At 43.4% G+C, this 19951-nt stretch overlaps 1 protein-coding gene across 1 annotated transcript in view; it reads left to right on the top strand.

Annotated features, from left to right (window-relative positions):
- Positions 1-758: 758 nt before the first annotated feature.
- Positions 759-19951, top strand: part of samd7 (sterile alpha motif domain containing 7) — a 43858-nt gene continuing 24665 nt past the window's right edge. Inside the window, exons 1-10 of the mRNA XM_068041701.1 lie at positions 759-870; positions 2337-2475; positions 4274-4395; positions 5743-5821; positions 10380-11068; positions 12028-12149; positions 14160-14270; positions 15173-15417; positions 17029-17127; positions 19445-19604. Coding sequence (XP_067897802.1) covers positions 762-870; positions 2337-2475; positions 4274-4395; positions 5743-5821; positions 10380-11068; positions 12028-12149; positions 14160-14270; positions 15173-15417; positions 17029-17127; positions 19445-19604 — 1875 coding nt within the window. The 5' untranslated portion in view covers positions 759-761. The remainder of the gene's footprint in view (positions 871-2336; positions 2476-4273; positions 4396-5742; positions 5822-10379; positions 11069-12027; positions 12150-14159; positions 14271-15172; positions 15418-17028; positions 17128-19444; positions 19605-19951) is intronic.

Here is a 19951-nt window from a genome sequence, read left to right as displayed (position 1 = left end):
TGAATTTATTCAAGGCTGAGTTAGATAGATTTTTGATAGACAAGGGAGTCAAAGGTTATGGGGGGGAGGGGCTGGGTAGACAGGAAAGTGGAGTTGAGACCTCAATCAGATTAGCCATGATTTTATTAAATGGTGGAGCAGGTTCAAAGGGCCAAATGGCCCACTGCTGTTCCTATGTTCCTAACCATTACTTCAAAAACAGATTATCTGGTCACAATCATATTTCTGTCTTTGTGAACTTTTATTTTTAATTTTATTTAGAGATACAGCACTGAAACAGGCCCTTCGGCCCACCGAGTCTGTGCCAATCATCAACCACCCATTTATACTAATCCTACACTAATCCCATATTCCCAGCTATACTCGGGGCAATTTATAATAGCCAATTTACCTATCAACCTGCAAGTCTTTGGCTGTGGGAGGAAACTGGAGCACCCGGCGAAAAGCCACACAGACACAGGGAGAACTTGCAAACTCCATACAGGCAGTACCCAGAATTGAACCCGGGTCGCTGGAGCTGTGAGGCTGTGGTTCCAACCACTGCACCACTGTGCCGCCCTAACTTGCTGCCATGTTTCCCATATTACAACTTCAAAAGTGCTTAAAGCACTTTGGGACATCCTGTAAGAGTCGCTATATAAATGCAAGTTCTCCCTTTCTTTGTTTCTCTTTATATAAAAGATTTTGAATTAGTATGTGTTGTGAGAATGTTTTTGAACTTTGCTTTGAAGGGAAAGAACGGACGTGCCAGCCAGCAGGTCATGACCCCAAGGAAGCATTTCAGAAAGATGCCAACATTGAATGAACAAGAGGTGTTGGATGAGCATCTCTACCAGATGGCCAATGGCATTGGAGCAGGTGGACATCAAGGTAGGTAGCTGCACATGTGGGACAAATTCCCCATAAGAAAAGGGGCAGCACAGTAGGTCTGAACATTGTTCTTTAGGCATAGCCAAGACAGAGAAACAATCCATCTCCTTGGATAGTCTAGAGTTTAGGTCACCCATCATTGGCAACAGAACTTCAGCCATCTTTGCACTACTCTCCAGAGTTACCTCCTTAAATTTTGCCACCTTTAAAAAACTCCTTAAGGTCCATCTCTTTAACCAAGCTTTCAGTTACCCCTCCTATTTTTTTTCTTCCTGGTTTGGAATTCCTTCCATCAGAATTGAATCCATATCCTCAATTAATACATAATAAAAGAATGCTCACTTTCTCCTTATTAATCCTTGGCTTAGAGACCATTAATAACACAAGTGTATTGTGCCAGAAATTCCTGATCTGCTATTGAATTGCCTGGGCACAGAAAATGCAGGAAAATGGGAGGTGGAGGAGTGCACACTGCCTGTTGGATATACCAACCATTAAGTTAAGGGTATGGAAAATTGGACATGCTCTCTTACTGGCAAGCACTCCTCTTTGCCCAATTCTCCTGCATCCTCTGTACCCAGACTATCCAGTAGCTCCAGGTGCAAAGCCAGGAAACTCTGCTCCTTTATATTTTTGTACAATATCATTATTATTGAATAGCAGTGTTGGATCTGGGTGTCACAATAGGTTAGCACATTAACCTTTCACCTCTGGGAACAAAGGTGTTGTACATTGAAGGAGTAAAGGGGCTGCAGTATTTATCCTGGGAATGTAGAAAAGCCAACACCAAATTCATGTCCTATGCATCATGGAACTTTCTTGTGATGCAGTGATGTATTTCAATGCAAACTGCAACTTAAAGAAAGAAAGGTTTGTATTTCTATAGCACCATTTATATTCTCAGAATGTTCCAAAGCACTTCACAGCCAATGAAGTCCCTTTGAACTGTAGTCCCTGTTGTAATGTCAGAAACAAGACAGACAATTTTCACACAGCAAGCTCCCACAAACCACAGAGATAATGACCGGATGATCTGTTTTAGTGATGTTAGCTGAGGGATAAATATCACTCCATGACACTGGGGAGAACTCACCTTCTCCTCTTTGAAATAGTGCTATTGGATCTCATACAGTCACCTGAGAGGGCAGACAGGGCATCAGTTTAAAAGTTCATCCATAAGTCCATACCACTGGCAGTGCAGCACTCGCTCAGTACTCCAATGAGAGTGTCAGCCTGGATTTTGTGCTCAAAGTCTCTGGAGTGTGACTTGCAACACAGCCTCCTGACTCAAAGGCAAGAATGCTACCCACTGATTATGGCAGGCACTTTTGCAGCAAGTATGCACAAAGCAAGCAAGAAAGGTTTATTAAACCCTTTAAGATGAGAGCTCTGCCTTTAAGAGTCAGGAAAACAATCATAGCGAGTTGTTTCCAGTTATTAATTTCTAGCTTCCTTATTTTGTTCAGAGTTTCGACACCAACAGGAAATGTTAATGAGGAATCAGATGATGGTAATGGATACTCACTCTCAGATAACGGGGATCAGGCAACAGAGGACGCAGATGCAGGGCCTTGCTGTCCACTTTGAACCATGGTTTCTGGACAGGTAATGGTCAAAATATTCATGTTTCACACTGTTCCTAGTGAGAGCTTAACATGAAGTGAGGGGAAATAGGGCACAATACACATCATGCTTTTAACTACAGCTACATGAATGTCACATGCATATTGTACAAGAACCATGCTCCATTTCTATACCGACAACTTATGTTGATGTTTTGCTAAATCTTTATAAATCACTGGTTAGGCCTCAGCTGCAGTATTCTGTCCAATTATGGGCACCACACTTTAGGAAGAACATCAAGGTCCTGGAGAAAGTGCAGAGGAGATTTGCGAGAATTGTTGCCAGGAATGAGGGACTTCAGTTGCGTGGAGAGACTAGAGAAGCTGGACTGTTCTCCTTAGAGCAGTGAAGGTTAAGGGAAGATTTAATAGAGGTGTTCAAAATTAAGAAGGGGTTTAGTCATAGAGTCACAGAGTTATACGGCACAGAAACAGGCCCTTCGGCCCACCGTGTCCACACCGGCCATCAAGCCTATCTATTTTAATCCCATTTTCCAGCACTTGGCCCGTAGCCTTGTATGCTATGGCATTTCAAGTGCTCATCTAAATACTTCTTAAATGTTGTGAGGGTTCCTGCCTCTACCACCCCTTCAGGCAGTGTGTTCCAGATTCCAACCACCCTCTGGGTGAAAAGATTTTTCCTCAAATCCCCTCTAAACCTCCTGCCCCTTACCTTAAATCTATGTCTCCTGGTTATTGACACCTCCGCTAAGGGAAAAAGTTTCTTCCTATCTACCCTAGCTATGCCCCTCATAATTTTGTATACCTCAATCAGGTCCTCCCTCAGCCTTCTCTGCTCTAAGGAAAACAACCCTAGCCTATCCAGTCTCTCTTCATAGCTGAAATGCTCCAGCCCAGGCAGCATCCTGGTGAATCTCCTCTGCATCCTCTCCAGTGCAATCACATCCTTCCTATAGTGTGGCGACCAGAACTGTACACAGTACTCCAGCTGTGGCCTAACTAGCGTTTTATACAGCTCCAACATAACCTCCCTGATCTTATATTCTATGCCTCGGCTACTAAAGTCAAGTATCCCATATGCCTTCCTAACCACCTTATCTACCTGTGCTGCTGCCTTCAGTGATCTATGGACAAGTACACCAAGGTCCCTCTGATCCTCTGTACTTCCTAGGGCCCTACCATCCATTCTATATTCCCTTGCCTTGTTAGTCCTCCCAAAATGCATCACCTCACACTTCTCAGGATTAAATTCCACTGGATTCCAAATCAGATCCTGGCAGTTTCCTGTAGGGCTGGTTTGGCTAAAATTATTCCCCTTGGAATCCTATCACTGCACATAGAGGCAACTGGATGCTTAAAGGGTCAAGAACTCAATTAGCAGATGAAGTTTACAGGATTGTCGATTCCACACGTGGAAAGGTGAAATATTGGTCCTCCAGTTCCTCCCACCTATGTTTTTCTGATTTTAATAGAATTTGTTCCAGAAGATAAGGAATAGGAGAAGGTACAGGTCATACTGCCACTCAAGCTTTCTCTGTCATTCAAAAATATCATGGCTTATCTTTGGCCTCAGCCCCACTTTCCTGCCTGATCCCGATATCTCCTGATTCCCCTCGTGCCCAAAAATCTAGTAATCTCAGTCTTGATTCATTGATTTAGGTTCCACAGCCCTCTGGAATAGAGAATTCTGAAGATTCACAATCCTCTGAGTGAAGGAATGTTTCCTCATCTCAGTCCTAAATGGCCAACCGCTTATCCACAGAGTAATCTAGCTGATTACAGCTTGTTTAACTGGTATTTTCACCATCTTCTTCCTGCAGGAACATCCTACCTTCTTCTGAAATCCTTAGTTCACCTGAATCATGGAAAATGCACCAGGGCTCCCAACTTGGCACTTCAGTCCAGACAAGCATATTACCCAACCGTACCTACCCAGGGGCAGGTAAAGACACAAATCCATTCAAAGCTCAGCTGTGTGGGCCATAGCTCAGTGTTTGGCTTGATTTCCACCTCCTGCGAGAAAGGGGAATTGGAGGAATTAACATTGGAATGAAGAGACTGCAGGAAAATATTGATCGATATCAAACATTTGGCAAATAAAAATGACAAGTGTTTTGTTATTTAAGTGGGGACACACCCCACCATCTCCTTGACTCCGCTCCTTCATGCTTCGATATGTTGTATTACTATATTGTGAAATTGGATTTTTAAACTGGACATTAACTCCATGGAATTCTGTCATCTCAGGGTTCAAATGAAATGGAGCTTTGACGTGGTCCCAACCATTTGATTGCAACTGGGGTGTCTGTTATTCTATCTGCTGAATATCTTATGAGTTTACAGTGTATAGCCCACACCTGAGTATCCATTATCCTGTATATGAAACATATGAACTCCTTGGTTATATTCCAACCTGTAACTCACTATCAAGAATCAATTATATGGTGAAAGCATCAAAAGGTGATAAGTCAGGACACATTTTTTCACACAAGGTGTCGTGGAAATACTGGACTTCTGTTCCTCAAAGAGCTGTTGAGACTGGGGGTCAATTGAAAATTTTATAGTGAGATTGCTAGATTTTTGTAAGGTTAGGGTTTTTTATTCATTCATGGGATGTGGGTGTCACTGACTAGGCCAGCATTTATTGTCCATCCCTAATTATTAAGGGATATGGAACCAAGGTGGGTAGATGGAGTTAAGATACAGATCAGCCATGCTCTAATTGAATGGCAAGAACAAGCTTGAGGGGCTGAATGGCGTCCTCCTGTTCCTATGAAAGTGATTCGCAGATGAAATGATTGATTGTGCTGGATTTCTTTTAGTTAAGAATTTAATTTTTTTTTTATTCATTCATGGGAAGTGGGCATCACTGGCTAGGCCAGCATTTATTGCCCATCCCTAATTGCCCTTGAGAAGGTGGTGGTGAGCTGCCTTCTGAATGGGATTTTTAATTTTTTTATTGTCCATGTGACGACAACAGCCTATCAGAGACTCTCTTGAGTCTAGCTGAGTCTGTCATTGGACAGGTCATTGAATCCGTTACTAGCTCTAGAACATCGGAACAGGGGGAGGCCTTTTAGCACTTTGAGCCTGTTCTGCCATTCATTTAGATAATGGCTGATCTGTGACCAATTCCATTTACCTACCTTTGCCCCATGTTCCTTAAAACTTTTGGTTAACAAAAATCTATCAATTTCAGACTTAAAATTAGAGTTGCCAGTTATTTATATAGCAGTGAGGGTTTGTGTAGTAACCAACCTGTCAGAACTTGTACATATTTGCTTTAAAGGTTACAACATTCTGCCGCCGGAAGCAATGGACTCAGTGTTGAGACGCCAAGAACTGATTCACAAGCAGAATCTGGCTAGGTGAGCAAAGGCTTGCGACATACACAGGATGCAAGAGCTGGTTAATCCCTTGAATGCTGCAGCTATTCATTTACTGTGTCATGTCTTCAAGAAAAGTGCCATTGCCGTAAATATTGACACCTTCACGGCTCTCGGCTGATGCAAATTTAAAACTCTTCATGTTTTCATTGCCTCCATGACCTCACCCTTTTCTAACTCTGTAACCTCCACCAGCCCTACAACTCTCCACGGTCTCTGCACACCTCCAATTCTGGCCTCTCGCCAATTTTAATCCCTCCACAATTGGTGACCATGCCTTCGGCTGCTCAGGCCTGTAAGCTGGGAATTTCCTTTCAAAGCCTCTCCATCTCGCTACCTCTCTGTACTTAGGGATAGAGAGGCTCCTTAAAATCCACCCATATGACCATCTGTCCTACAATCTCCTTATTTGTCTCAACATCAAATTTTGTTTGATAAAGTTCCTGTGAATATAAATGCAAGTTGTTGTTGTTTTGGTGTTTTGAAGGAACAGGGATGTCAAACTTCATTTAACTGTATTATTTTAGGCCAGTATTCCAGTGCCCTATTGCTTGAAATGCTGTCAATTGAATAAGACATTTATTTGAGGTCATGTTTACTTGCTAGAGTGGTTCCAGTGGAAGTTTAAAGATGGCATGGCATTTTTTGAGAAAGATCCAGGCTTTCTCCCAGTGTCCTGGTCAACTTGCATCCCACAGCCAACAGATGATTTATTTCATAGCTCTTTGTGGAAACTTGCTGGCAGAGAATGGCTCCTCTGCTTGCCTATTAACAGTAACCACACATCTAATTGCACCAAATGTGCTTTATTAAAGCAAATATTTATTTTTCAGGTACTGAGGAATAGCTGTTATAAGCATTTGTGCTACTCTTCAGCAAAAGAAAAGACTACATCTCTTTAAGATATTTTTCTTGTGCAATTCCATTGTAAGCATTGCCCTCAGGTGATATAGGTCCCAGCGAGAAACATGATACTTGTTTTGTTCATTCATGGGATGTGGGCATTGCTGGCAAGGCCAGCATTTGTTGCCCATCCCTAATTGCCCTTGAGAAGGCTTCTTGAACCCCCGCCGTCAATGTATGTTTTGGCTGAAGCAATTTTAAAACTTTCATCCTTGTTTTTGTTCCCTCCGTGTCCTCACCCCTTTCTATCTCTGTATCCTCCCCCTGCCCTACAACCCTCCACAATCTCTGCACTCCTCCAATTCTGGCCTCTCACCAATTTTAATCCCGATAGTGCAGTTAGGGAGTAAGTTCCACGATTTTGACCCAGTGAAGGAACAGCAATATAGTTCCAAGTCAGGATGGTGTGTGACTTGGAGGAGAACTTGCAGGTGATGGTGTTCCCATGCATCTGCTGCCCTTGTCCTTCTAGGTGGTAGAGGTCGTGATTTGGACGGTGCTGTTGAAGGAGCTTTGGTGAGTTGCTGCAGTGCATCTTGCAGATGGTACACACTGCAGCCATGGTACACGGATGGTGGGAGGAGTGAATGTTTAAGGTGGTGGATGGGGTGCCAATTAAGCTAGTTGCTTTGTCCTAGATGGTATTGCGCTTCTTGAGTGTTATTGGAGCTGCACTCATCCAGGCAAGTGGAGAGTATTCTACTACACCTCTGACTTGTGCCTTGTAGATGGTGGAAAGGCTTTGGGGACTCAGAAGGTGAGTTACTAGCTGCAGAATACACAACCCCTGACCGGATCTTGCTGTCTTAGTATTTAAGTGGCTGGTCCAGTTAAGTTTCTGGTCAATGGTAACCCCCAGGATGTTGATAGTGCAGGGTTCAGCAATGGTGATGCCATTGATTGTCAAACGGAGATGATTAGACTCCTGTTGGAGATAATCATTGCCTGGCACTTGTGTGGTATGAATATTGCTAACATTACTTAAATGACATTCTACAAGGCTCAGCATGGGGTTGGGGTCAATGACATGGTGAGATTGAAATTTTGTGCTTGAAGCTGTGCTATAAGGGGTCATGAAAAGTCATTGGAAAACAGGATTAAGGAAAATCCCAAGGCTTTTTATACATATATAAAGAGCAAGAGGGTAACCAGGGAAAGGGTTGGCCCACTCAAGGACAGAGAAGGGAATCTATGTGTGGAGCCAGAGGAAATGGGCAAGGTGCTAAATGAGTACTTTGCATCAGTATTCACCAAACAGAAGGACTTGGTGGATGATGAGCCTAGGGAAGGGAGTGCAGATAGTCTCAGTCATCTCATTATCAAAAAGGAGGAGGTGTTGGGTGTCTTGCAAAGCATTAAGGTAGATAAGTCCCCAGGGCCTGATGGGATCTACCCTAGAATACTGAGGGAGGCAAGGGCAGAAATTGCTGGGGCCTTAACAAAAATCTTTGCATCCTCATTGGCTACAGGTGAGGTCCCAGGGGACTGGAGAATAGCCAATGTTGTGCCTTTGTTTAAGAAGGGTGGCAAAGATAATCCGGGAAATTATAGGCCGGTGAGCCTTACGTCAGTGGTAGGGAAATTATTGGAGAGGATTATTCGGGACGGGATTGACTCCCATTTGGAAACAAACAAACTTATTCGCGAGAGACAGCATGGTTTTGTGAAGCGAAGGTCGTGTCTCACTAATTTGATTGAGTTTTTTGAGGAAGTGACGAAGATGATTGATAAAGGAAGGGCAGTGGATGTTATCTATATGGACTTTAGTAAAGCCTTTGACAAGGTCCCACATGGCAGACTGGTACAAAAGGTGAAGTCACACGGGATCAGAGGGGAGCTGGCAAGATGGATACAGAAACAAAAACAAGAAATGCTGGATTCACTCAGCAGGTCTGGCAGCATCTGTGGAAAGAGAAGCAGAGTTAACGTTTCGGGTCAGTGACCCTTCTTCGGAACTGGATACAGAACTGGCTCGGTCATAGAAGACAGAGGGTATCAGTGGATGGGTGTTTTTCTGAATGGAGGGATGTGACTAGTGGTGTTCCACAGGGATCAGTGCTGGGACCTTTGCTGTTTGTAGTATATATAAATGATTTGGAGGAAAATGGAGCTGGTCTGATTAGTAAGTTTGCGGACAACACAAAGGTTGGTGGAGTTGCGGATAATGATGAGGATTGTCAGAGGATACAGCAGGATATAGATCAGTTGGAGGCTTGGGCGGAGAAATGGCAGATGGAGTTTAATCCGGACAAATGTGAGGTAATGCATTTTGGAAGGTCTAATGCAGGTGGGAGGTATACAGTAAATGGCAGAACCCTTAGGAGTATTGACAGGCAGAGAGATCTGGGCGTACAGGTCCACAGGTCACTGAAAGTGGCAACGCAGGTGGATAAGATAGTCCAGAAGGCATACAGCATGCTTGCCTTCAACGGTCGTGGCATAGAGTATAAAAATTGGCAAGTCATGTTGCAGTTGTACAGAACCTTAGTTAGGCCACACTTAGAATATTGCGTGCAATTCTGGTCGCCACACTACCAGAAGGACGTGGAGGCTTTGGAGAGGGTACAGAGGAGGTTTACCAGGATGTTGCCTGGTCTGGAGGGCATTAGCTATGAGGAGAGGTTGGATAAACTCGGATTGTTTTCACTGGAACGACAGAGGTGGAGGGCTACATGATAGAGGTTTACAAAGTTATGAGCGGCATGGACAGAGTGGATAGTCAGAAGCTTTTTCCCAGGGTGGAAGAGTCAGTTACTAGGGGACATAGGTTTAAGATGCGAGGGGCAAAGTTTAGAGGGGATGTGCGAGGCAAGTTCTTTACACAGAGGGTGGTGAGTGCCTGGAACTTGCTGCCAGGGGAGGTGGTGGAAGCAGATACGATAGCAATGTTTAAGAGACATCTTGACAAATATATGAATAGGAAGGGAATAGAGGGATATGGGCCACGGAAGTGCAGAAGGTGTTAGTTTAGGCATGCATCAAGATCGGCGCAGGCTTGGAGGGCCGAATGGCCTGTTCCTGTGCTGTACTGTTCTTTGTTCTTTGTTCTTTTGAAACAATTGAGTGGAATTTAGTCTTTGACGAGACCTCATAATGGGTGGTAGCGAATCGGCAGCCCACTTTACATTGCACTTGATTTTCTTTTCCATTGTCCTCTGCTGAAGATCAATTTCATCCCCATGTCCTTTCCCTCCTGGTATAGCATTTTGGATTTCCCATTTAAACACACCAGCATACTATTATAATTCTAATTAAGATATCAAGCTGTCAGCAACTAATTAACATTGTGAACGGTCTTCTAAAATTAATATGCCGAGCTGTCACTCAAATATTTGACATTTGGATGCATATTATCTCCCTGCTCCTGGTCTAAACACCCATGCTGCGGGCTGGACACCTATTATCGAAACCATCTGATGCCATTTTCATTGATCTCCTATAATGGGTGCCTGTTCCACAACACCAGAATTAAGCCCAAGCGGCAAGTTGAAAATCTACCCCTTGGAGTCGTTCGTGAGTTGATGTCCCCGTATGGAGAAAGACAAAAGTTAAATTTGTCAAAGTTTGTACTTTCTTTGTAATCTTGATTATGAGAAAGAAATTTTATCAAATCTAAAGTAGTTGAATTTAATCCTAGGCTGGAAGTGACTGCCCTACTCCATCAAAAGGAGTTGGAGAATGCTCATCGAAAAGGACTATTAGGAATGGAAGTGCCTTTCCTCTATCCTGGCATTGCAACAGATGCTATTACATTCCACAACAGATACAAGCTACTCAAAGGCCAGCATCCCAGTGAAGCATTCCTCCATCAAAATGCACTGGGTGACATTAGTGTGGATAATGGCCTGTTGATGACATCCAATCCATACCCTCCAATTAGCACATTGCACAGAGATAGGAATCGGAGAGGCACAAGAAGGGCAGCCAATCAAAGGTGTGCAGAAGGTAACTTGGTTGGTTCCAAAGGCCATTCAGAAGGTAAGCAGACAGTTTGCACCTCCAGGACGGCAGAGGAGGAGAAGAAGGCTGGAAGCAAATTTGAACCAAAGTCAGGTGTATTGGCCAAACCTAACCAAAACAAAATGGACACAAGCTTACCTTTGCCTTTTGCATTAAGTAATAGCCATAAAGAGTGTGAGCAAATACTGAGAAAGCATGAGAATTGCTTTGAGGCAACCAACGGTAATATTTCTTATGCCAGAACTGAGCAGGATATGTCCAATAGCTGTGCCACTTTTCATGCTAAGTACATGTTCCCTACAGCATTGCCTCTACCAACATTATCTTATGGATTTCAAGTACCTGGAAGTACACTAATGGCATCAGGTAGAGAATTATTTTCCAATACATTGCAAGTCTCTCAGTTGTTTTAATTGCATTTATCTTGTCTTCAGTCCCACTCCTTTCACATTTGGTGGTAGTGTGCACTGTGGATCTGACTGGGCTGCATCTGCTTACATAACAATTAAAAATTAATTAACTCTTAAGACATCTCAAGAATATGGAACATGATGTGGATTGATATAAATGTAAATTGTTTCTTTGTGTACTTTAAACAGTAATTCTTTTGGGCCTCCTTATCTTGAGAGACAATAGGTAAGCGCCTGGAGGTGGTCAGTGGTTTGTGAAGCAGCGCCTGGAGTGGCTATAAAGGCCAATTCTAGAGTGACAGGCTCTTCCACAGGTGCTGCAGAGAAATTTGTTTGTCGGGGCTGTTGCACAGTTGGCTCTCCCCTTGCGCCTCTGTCTTTTTTCCTGCCAACTACTAAGTCTCTTCGACTCGCCACATTTTAGCCCTGTCTTTATGGCTGCCCGCCAGCTCTGGCGAACGCTGGCAACTGACTCCCACGACTTGTGATCAATGTCACAGGATTTCATGTCGCGTTTGCAGACGTCTTTAAAGCGGAGACGTGGACGGCCGGTGGGTCTGATACCAGTGGCGAGCTCGCTGTACAATGTGTCTTTGGGGATCCTGCCATCTTCCATGCGGCTCACATGGCCAAGCCATCTCATTCATATACTTTAAACAGTAATTGAAAACATAAATACCTTCATTAACTATTTTAACAATGATGTTAACTTAATGTAAACAGGCAATCTACCATTGTTAAATAGCAACTCGATTTGAAACGATACATCAACTTGCTCATTGTTTGTATCACATCATACAATTTCATTCCATATGTAAATTGTGAGTGCTTATAAATGAGACTGGCTCCTTTCTCTGCTTTCCCTCCCTCCAATTTCCACAAGAACAAAATAACAACTTTTCATCTTTTGTTCAGCAGGATCCCATGCCCGTTTCTTACCTGAAGAGGACATAACTGATGAAGATATCTGGAAGTGGACAGTGGACGATGTTTACAATTTTGTCAGCCTCTTGCCGGGCTGTTCAGATTATGCTCAAGTAAATGTTTTCATTTTAAATTCTATGATGGCTGATCTTGGTACACTGTATTATGCCAATGATTTGCATTCATCGAGTGTTTCAATGGAGGCATATGTAGCAACCAATCATATGCAGCAAGGTCTCACAAACAGCAAATGAGATATATGGCCAGTTAACCAGTTGTTACTTGAGGGATAAATGTTGACCAGGACATGGGAGATATCCCATGCTCCACTTGAAATATTGGCATGGGAACTTTTAAGGCCATCTGAATAGCCAAACTTGTCCTCAGTTTCAGCAGCATCTGTGGAGAGAGAAACTGAGTTAACATTTGGTGTCGATGTCCTTTCATTGGTTCTGATGAAAAGTCATCAACCTGAAACGTTAACTCGGTTTCTCTCTCCACAGATGCTGCTGGATCTGCTGAGTATTTCTAGCACTTTATGTTTTGATTACAGATATCTGGCAACTGCAGTGTTTTCCTTTTGCCCACAATTTAATGTCTTAAAGCACAAATCTGTGGCAACCCAGAGCTTCTTACATTATAACAGTAATTACAATTTTAAATTATTTCATAGGTTTTAGAGCTCTTTGGGACATGCTGAGGTAGTTTTTTTTTCATTTGTTGGGATGTGGGAGTCGCTGGCACGGTCAGCATTTATTGCCCATCCCTAATTGCCCTTGAGAAGGTGGTGGTGAACTGCCTTCTTGAACCATTGCAGTCCATGTGGGGTAGGTACACCCTCGGTGCTGTTAGTGAAAGACATTATATAAATGTCTTTCATTCTTTTAATGTTTGCAAAGAGCAAAATGTCACTATTGACTTGAATATCCGCTGTCTGTTCTCGGTAAAATTGACAATTAACTAGATGTGTTTCATTTACTAGCTTAGCAAATGGCACAGATAACCAGGAGGAAATGCAGGAAATAAACAACCCATTTTCTTTTTCCAAAATTACCAATAGAAGAGAGAAAGCCATAAAAACTGTCATGCGAGGCCCCCACTGCCAAGAATGAGACACATTAATTTTGTCATGAACATTGATTTTAAACTGTTGCTGGAGCAAGAAAATGACTTGTTAAACAGATCAACCATGGCTAGAAAAGATATTTACATATTAACAGACAGTGCTTGGAAGGACAAAGGACCATTCCCTGACAGATTCAACCCACGATAGACCATGATCACCAGGTATTCTGTGTAAGAGCAGCATTCCAGAGACTGCTAAGGTGATAAAATCCAGGACTGGTTAGACCAGCTGGTCACATGACTAACTGGCTGCTCCAGGGTCTTTTGAACTAGCTCCTGAGAGTTTGAACTCAGAAAAACTGTTTGCTCCTGGACTGAAGATCTCTCCTGTCCGCTCCCATCTCTTTCTTACAAGTCTCTGAATCCACTGAAGACACATGAACCCCTAGACAGAAAGGTCTCCTACAGAGAACAAGCTTTAAGAAGAATACTGGGCCCAATGAAAAGCAAGATCTATCTACAATCAAGGACTCTACAGTGAGCTCGAAGAACCATAACAAAAATTCTTCAGATATTGCCTCAAACTTTTTCCACTTTATTTCTTCTGTTCTTTTCTGTCTCTATTTGCACGTGTGTATCGCGTATGCATGCTAGCGTGGGCATGTCATGTAACCGTAGGGTCAACCAAATTAGAGTTTAAGTTTAAGTTTAATAAATTTCAACCTTCTTTTCCTTAAACCTAAGAAAACTTGTTTGTGCTGGTTTCTTTGCCTTGTAATTGGAAAATGGTGAACAAGGATTCACCAAGAGGGTGTTTAAAATTAAACCCTGTTACAGTAAGACCAGGTGAAGGCTGAAAGGGAACCTGAGACACCTTTCTCACCTGGTTGTAATAAAACCAACCAATCAAGTTGCTCAAAAGCAGTTGTTTTGGCGACCATGTATTTTTTTTTTTCCCACGCACTGCACTTTCTTGCTTCTAATTATGGTGAATCTGTATGCGTTGTTGCTTTAAAGACTTAGTTAACATTTGTATTTCTCATCTTCCAAATCCCTAGAAGTTCAAAGATCATGCCATTGATGGGGAGACTCTCCCTCTCCTCACAGAAGGACATCTTCTGGACACGATGGGTCTGAAGCTGGGACCAGCATTGAAAATCCGATCTCAGGTACATTCCAGACTGACACCTTGTATCAACTCTCACTTTCACCATCTGTATTGACAACTCAGATGGACAATAGACTCTGGTCATAGGTCACATAAGCATTTTATGATATAACAAATGGATTTTCTCCACTACACTAATCTAGCAAAATTTCCCATGATGTTAATCTAGCAAATATACTTTAACATCATGGGAAATTTTAAATAATCTGTTATTACATCACATCCTTGGTATTAAGAGTTAACTTGAGCACATAATGCTAGGCGCCTTGATACTTACAATAGTCACCACTCTAGAAAAGCACTTAATTGGTTATGAAGCAGTTTAGGACATTCTTAGGCCCTGGAAAGAGCTATATAAACATAAGTTCTTTCTTTCTTTGAGTCAGAAGGATAAAGCTTTAAGTCTCACATCCACATATGCCAGCCTGATACTCCAGGGTGTGAGGTTCTTTGGGTAAGACATAAAAGGGAGGACACATTTACTTGTACCAACTATTCTTGTAGCTCAGGTAGACTAAAGATTACATTTGAAGAATAGCACACCTGGTTCCTTGCCCAACATTCTTCCCTCAAACAATATCATCAGAAGCAGAGTAGCTGGTTATTCTTCTCAATGCTGTTTGTGATACCTTGATGTACATAGAATGATTGTCATGTTCAACTGCATAAGAACCGCCACCACATTTCAAAGTAATCACTTGTATGTGACCCACATTGGGATGTTTCTGAGAGGCATGATAAGATGTTTTCATCTTGTCACTGACCTGTAAACCAAGCGGAGGTGACACAAATATTGGCCCTGATCATTTTACGTGATTTTGATTGAAAACAAATATTTAGTTGTAAAATTCTACATGATGACAAATAGAATAATAACATTTTTCTGCTTAATTCTCATTCCAGGTGTCTCGACATTTCGGGAAAGTACTGTATGTGATGAATTTGCCCCTCCCTGCAGCTATGCAGAGTGCTTTCGGTGAAACTGTCAATCAGACCTCAGATGTAACTTCACCAGTGACCTCTGCCGGAGGTGTTGACCTACTGGGAAGTCCTTGCAGGCAAGACAAGGAGAACTTCAAGGTTTCAGAACAGAGCACAACAGAAAAAACAGACAAACCGCCTGATAGGCATTGTCATTTACAGAACTAGCAAGAAGGACCTCAAAGGTAGTAATCTACAGATTACTCCCGGTACCACGTGTGAGTGAGCATAGAAATAGGAGGATACAGCAGATGAATGCAGGGCTGGAGAGATGGTGCAGGAGGGAGGACTTTAGATTTCTGGGATGTTGTGACCAGTCCTGGGGGAGAAGGGCCTGTACAGGCCGGACAGGTTGCACTTAAAAGAGTCAGGACCAATATCCTTGCTGGAGATTTGCTAGTACTATTGGGGAGGGCTCAAACCAGGGGTGTCCAACCTTTTCACATGAGGGGCCACATTACAATTTTTATCCTACATAGAGGGACAGTAAGGAAATTTCGGAAACATAAAAGCATTAGAAATAACTCATTTTCCAACAATTCCTCCTTGCCCCCACCATGCACCAGGAGCGGAAACACATTGCCACTTGCTGCAGCCCCACAGTCTGAATCGTGCATCACAGGGGGCGGCACAGTGGCACAGTGGTTAGCACCGCAGTCTCACAGCTCCAGCGACCCGGGTTCAATTCTGGGTACTGCCTGTGTGGAGTTTGCAAGTTCTCCCTGTGTCTGCGTGGGTTTCCTCCGGGTGCTCCGGTTTCCTCCCACATGCCAAAAACTTGGCATTATTATAAATTGGCCATTATAAATCGTATAGGTAGGTGGTAGGGAAATATAGGGACAGGTGGGGATGTGGTAGAAATATGGAATTAGTGTAGGATTAGTGTAAATGGGTGGTTGATGGTCGGCACAGACTCGGTGGGCCGAAGGGCCTGTTTCAGTGCTGTATCTCTAAACTAAACTAAACTAAACTAAACTAAGCATCCCTCCGCCAGCACAACCCCAGTCTCTGCGTGCTCAACCCCCACCCCTCACTGTCTGTGCATGCTCATGTTCCCCATCTCTGCATGCTCACACCTGCCCCCACTGTCCCTGCATGCTCAATGCTCCAACTGTGACTGCGTACACACCCGTTCCCACTGTCTGTATGCTCACCCACCCCATTGTCTCTGCATGCTCAACCGACCCCCCCCCCCTCCACTGTCTCTGTGTGCTCACCCCTCCACTGTCTCTGCATGCTCAATGCCCAACTGTGTCTGCGTGCACACCCGCTCCCACTATGCCTGTATGCTCACCCGCCCCATTGTCTCTGTATGCTTGACCGCCCTCCCACTGTCTGTGTGCTCACCCCCCCACATGTCTCTGTGTGCTCACCCCCCCACTCCCCCCACTGTCTCTGCATGCTCACTACCCGCGCCCCCCCCCCCCCACCCCCCGTTGCTCCCACTGGTCAGCACCCCCGATTGACAGCACCAGTCTTCCCGGCAAGTCCCACCTCCCCTCGCTCCTATTCGATGAAGATCAGTGCGCAGGCACACTGTTTGCGCTTTTGATTGGTGAGCTTCCATGTCAGTCGCATGAGCGTCATTCTAAACACCACCCCCCCACCACCTCCCCTCCCCCCCCCCCACCCCACCCCTGCATTTCTGCCGCTCGCTGCAGGAAGCAAAAACTAGTGACTGCTCAGGTACAGGCTACACTGCACCAACACTCCACTCAGTGCTAACAACTGGGGACACAAATGGAACAAAATCAATCTCACTCCTTTCTGTTCACAAGTTATGAAGGAATAGCAGACCGGATTGAAAACTTTGATGGGCCAGATTCTGGCCAGCGGGCTGTTTGTTGGCAACCCTGGTTTAAACTAACTTGGCAGGGGTGAGGGAACCAGGAGTTAATATTAGCGAGGGAAAAAGCAAGGTACACAAAGAAATTGGAGAGACAACACTAGAGTAGGAAATTGTAAATTTTTTTATTCTTTCATGGGTTATGGGTGTCACTAACACTGCCATCCCTAACTGCCCTTGAACTGAGTGGCTTGCTGGGCCATTTCAAAGGGCAGTTAAGAGTCAACTGTATTACTGTGGGTCTGGAATCACATGTAGGCCAGATCAGGTAAGAATGGCAGATTTCCTTCCATAAAGGTCATCAGTGAACTAGATGGGTTTTTACAACAATTGATGATAGTTTCATGGGACCATTACTGAGACAAGCTTTCAATGACAGATTGTTATTAATTAATTGAATTTAAATTCCACCAGCAGTGTGGTGAGATTTGAACCTGTGTTCCCAGGGCATAGTGTCCAGTGATATTACCACTACACCACTGTCTTCCCTATAAGGCGAGGTAAAAGGGAATGAAATAATGTCTAAATTAAGTCTACTATCTATGTGCATGTGCAAAGTGTGGTAAGTAAGGTTGGTGAGCTGCAGACATAGGAAGCCATGTGGGAATATGATGTTGTGACCCGTAACGGAGACCTGGCTCAAAAAAAGGGCAGCACTGGGTAATAAAAATTCGTGGATACAAGGTGTTCAGGAAAGATAGGGAAGGAAAGAAAGGAAGGGGGGGGGTAGCAGTATTGATGAAGGAGAATATTACAGTCCTGGAGAGGGAGAGGATGTCATAGAGGGGTCAAGGACAGAATCTGTTTGGTTAGAGCTAAGAAGCAATAGAGGTACCATTACACCACTGAGTATAATCTATAGGGCACCATCTATTGGGAAAGATATCGAGGAACAAATTTGCAAAGAAATTACAGAGAGGTGCAAGAACTATACAGTAGTTGTAATGGGGAATTTTAATTATCCGAATATAGACTGGGATATTAATAAAGTGCAGAAAAGGAGAAAAGTTCATGAAGTGTTTTCAGGACAATTTTCTAGATCAGTATGTTTCTGACCCAACAAAAAAGGAGCCACTGATGAATCTGGTTCTGGGAAATGAGGTGGGTCCAGTGGATCAAGTGTATGTAGGGGAACAATTATGGGACAGTGATCATAGTATCATAAGGTTTAGGTTAACTATGGAAAAGAAAAAGGACCAATCGAGAGTGAAATAATTAACTGGGGGAGGGCCAACCTCAACGGGCTGAGAACGGATCTGGCCCAGGTAAATTGGAATCATAATTGGCTGGCAAAACTGTAACTGAATCATGGGCTGCCTTCAAAGAGGAGATAGTTTGGACACAGTCGAGGTACATTCCCAGGAATGGGAAAGGTAGGACAAACAAATCCAGAGCTCCCTGGATGGCAACAGTGATAGATAGTAAGATAAAGCAGAGAAAGGATGTGTATGACAGATGTCAGATGGATAATACAATTGAGAACCAGCTGAATATCGAAAGTTCAGAGGGGAAGTGAGAAAAGAAATAAGAGAAGCAAAGATGAGAAGAGACTGACAGCCAACATAAAAGGGAATCCAAAAGTCTGCTATAGGTATATAAAGAGTAAAAGGGTGGTAAAAGGAGGAGTGGGGCCAATCAAGGGGATTTACGCATGAAGGCAGGAGGAATGGCTGAGCTACTAAATGATTACTTTGCATCTGTCTTTATCAAGGAAGTACCTGCTGCCTAAGTCATAGTGAAAGAGGAGGTAATTGAGACACTAAGATGGACTAAAAATTGATGAAGAGAAGGTATTGGATAGATGGTTGTCCTTAAAGTTGATAAGTCACCACAGCTGTATGAGATGCATCCAAGGATAGTGCAGGAAGTAAGGGTGGAAATTGCGGAGGCACTGGCCATAATCTTCCAAACCTCCTTAGATACAGGGGTGATGCCAGAGGACTAGAGAATTTGTTCAAAAAAGGGTTGAAGGAACGACAGGCCAGTCAGTTTATCCTCGGTGGTGGAAAAGCTTTTAGAAAGGATAATTCAGGATAAAATGAATAGTCACTTGAACAAATGTAGATTAATTAAGGAAAGCCATCACAGATGTGTTGTCACACTCACGCAAGGAGAAATTATGAATTATGTAATGAACTTATAAAACAAACCCAGACTTGAGGCGCACCAAAGCAATCCAAATTTGAACAGACGAATCAGGACAAAAGCATTGTGGCAGCGCGTTCTGGAACAATCGGAGCAGAATCAGTGTTGGTTAATTCAGTTATTAGTCCAAAAGTGAGGATTCCTTCTATTCCAGCGAAGAGGAAGGACCCTGCCTAAGATCACCATCTTTAAACCACATGTAGGCAGAGACTGGAGTTGGCCTTGAACTCCCTACATGAGAAATTATACCAGGACTTCGCCATTGACTTTTGGCTGGAATATAACAAGCGCTGTTTGCATCAACGCACCCATCTTCCTGAACCTCCCAAGTCTTTCTTCAGTGAACGAGGGAAAAGTTTACAGGTCTGTACTGTTTCAAGTCTTCAGCCCAGGATAAAGCAAGTTTAATAGAGAACTCTTTTAAACGATCAGACCTAACGCATGTTATCTTCACAATCTCTATCTTTACTTGAGTGTGTGTATAGCTGTATGTGTAAGAGTGGGTGTTTTTCATGTATTTTAGGTGTTGTATAATAAACATTTATCTTTCTTTTAAACTTATGAGAAAACCTGTCATTTGTTTGTTTATTTATTTAGAGATACAGCTCTGAAACAGGCCCTTCGGCCCACCAAGTCTGCGCTGACCATCAGCCACCCATTTATACTAATCCTACATTAATCCCATATTCCTACCACATCCTCACCTTCCC

Source organism: Heterodontus francisci, chromosome 11, assembly GCF_036365525.1.
Source record: "Heterodontus francisci isolate sHetFra1 chromosome 11, sHetFra1.hap1, whole genome shotgun sequence".
NCBI classification, from domain to species: domain Eukaryota; kingdom Metazoa; phylum Chordata; class Chondrichthyes; order Heterodontiformes; family Heterodontidae; genus Heterodontus; species Heterodontus francisci.
This window is presented reverse-complemented; position numbering and strand designations above follow the sequence as displayed.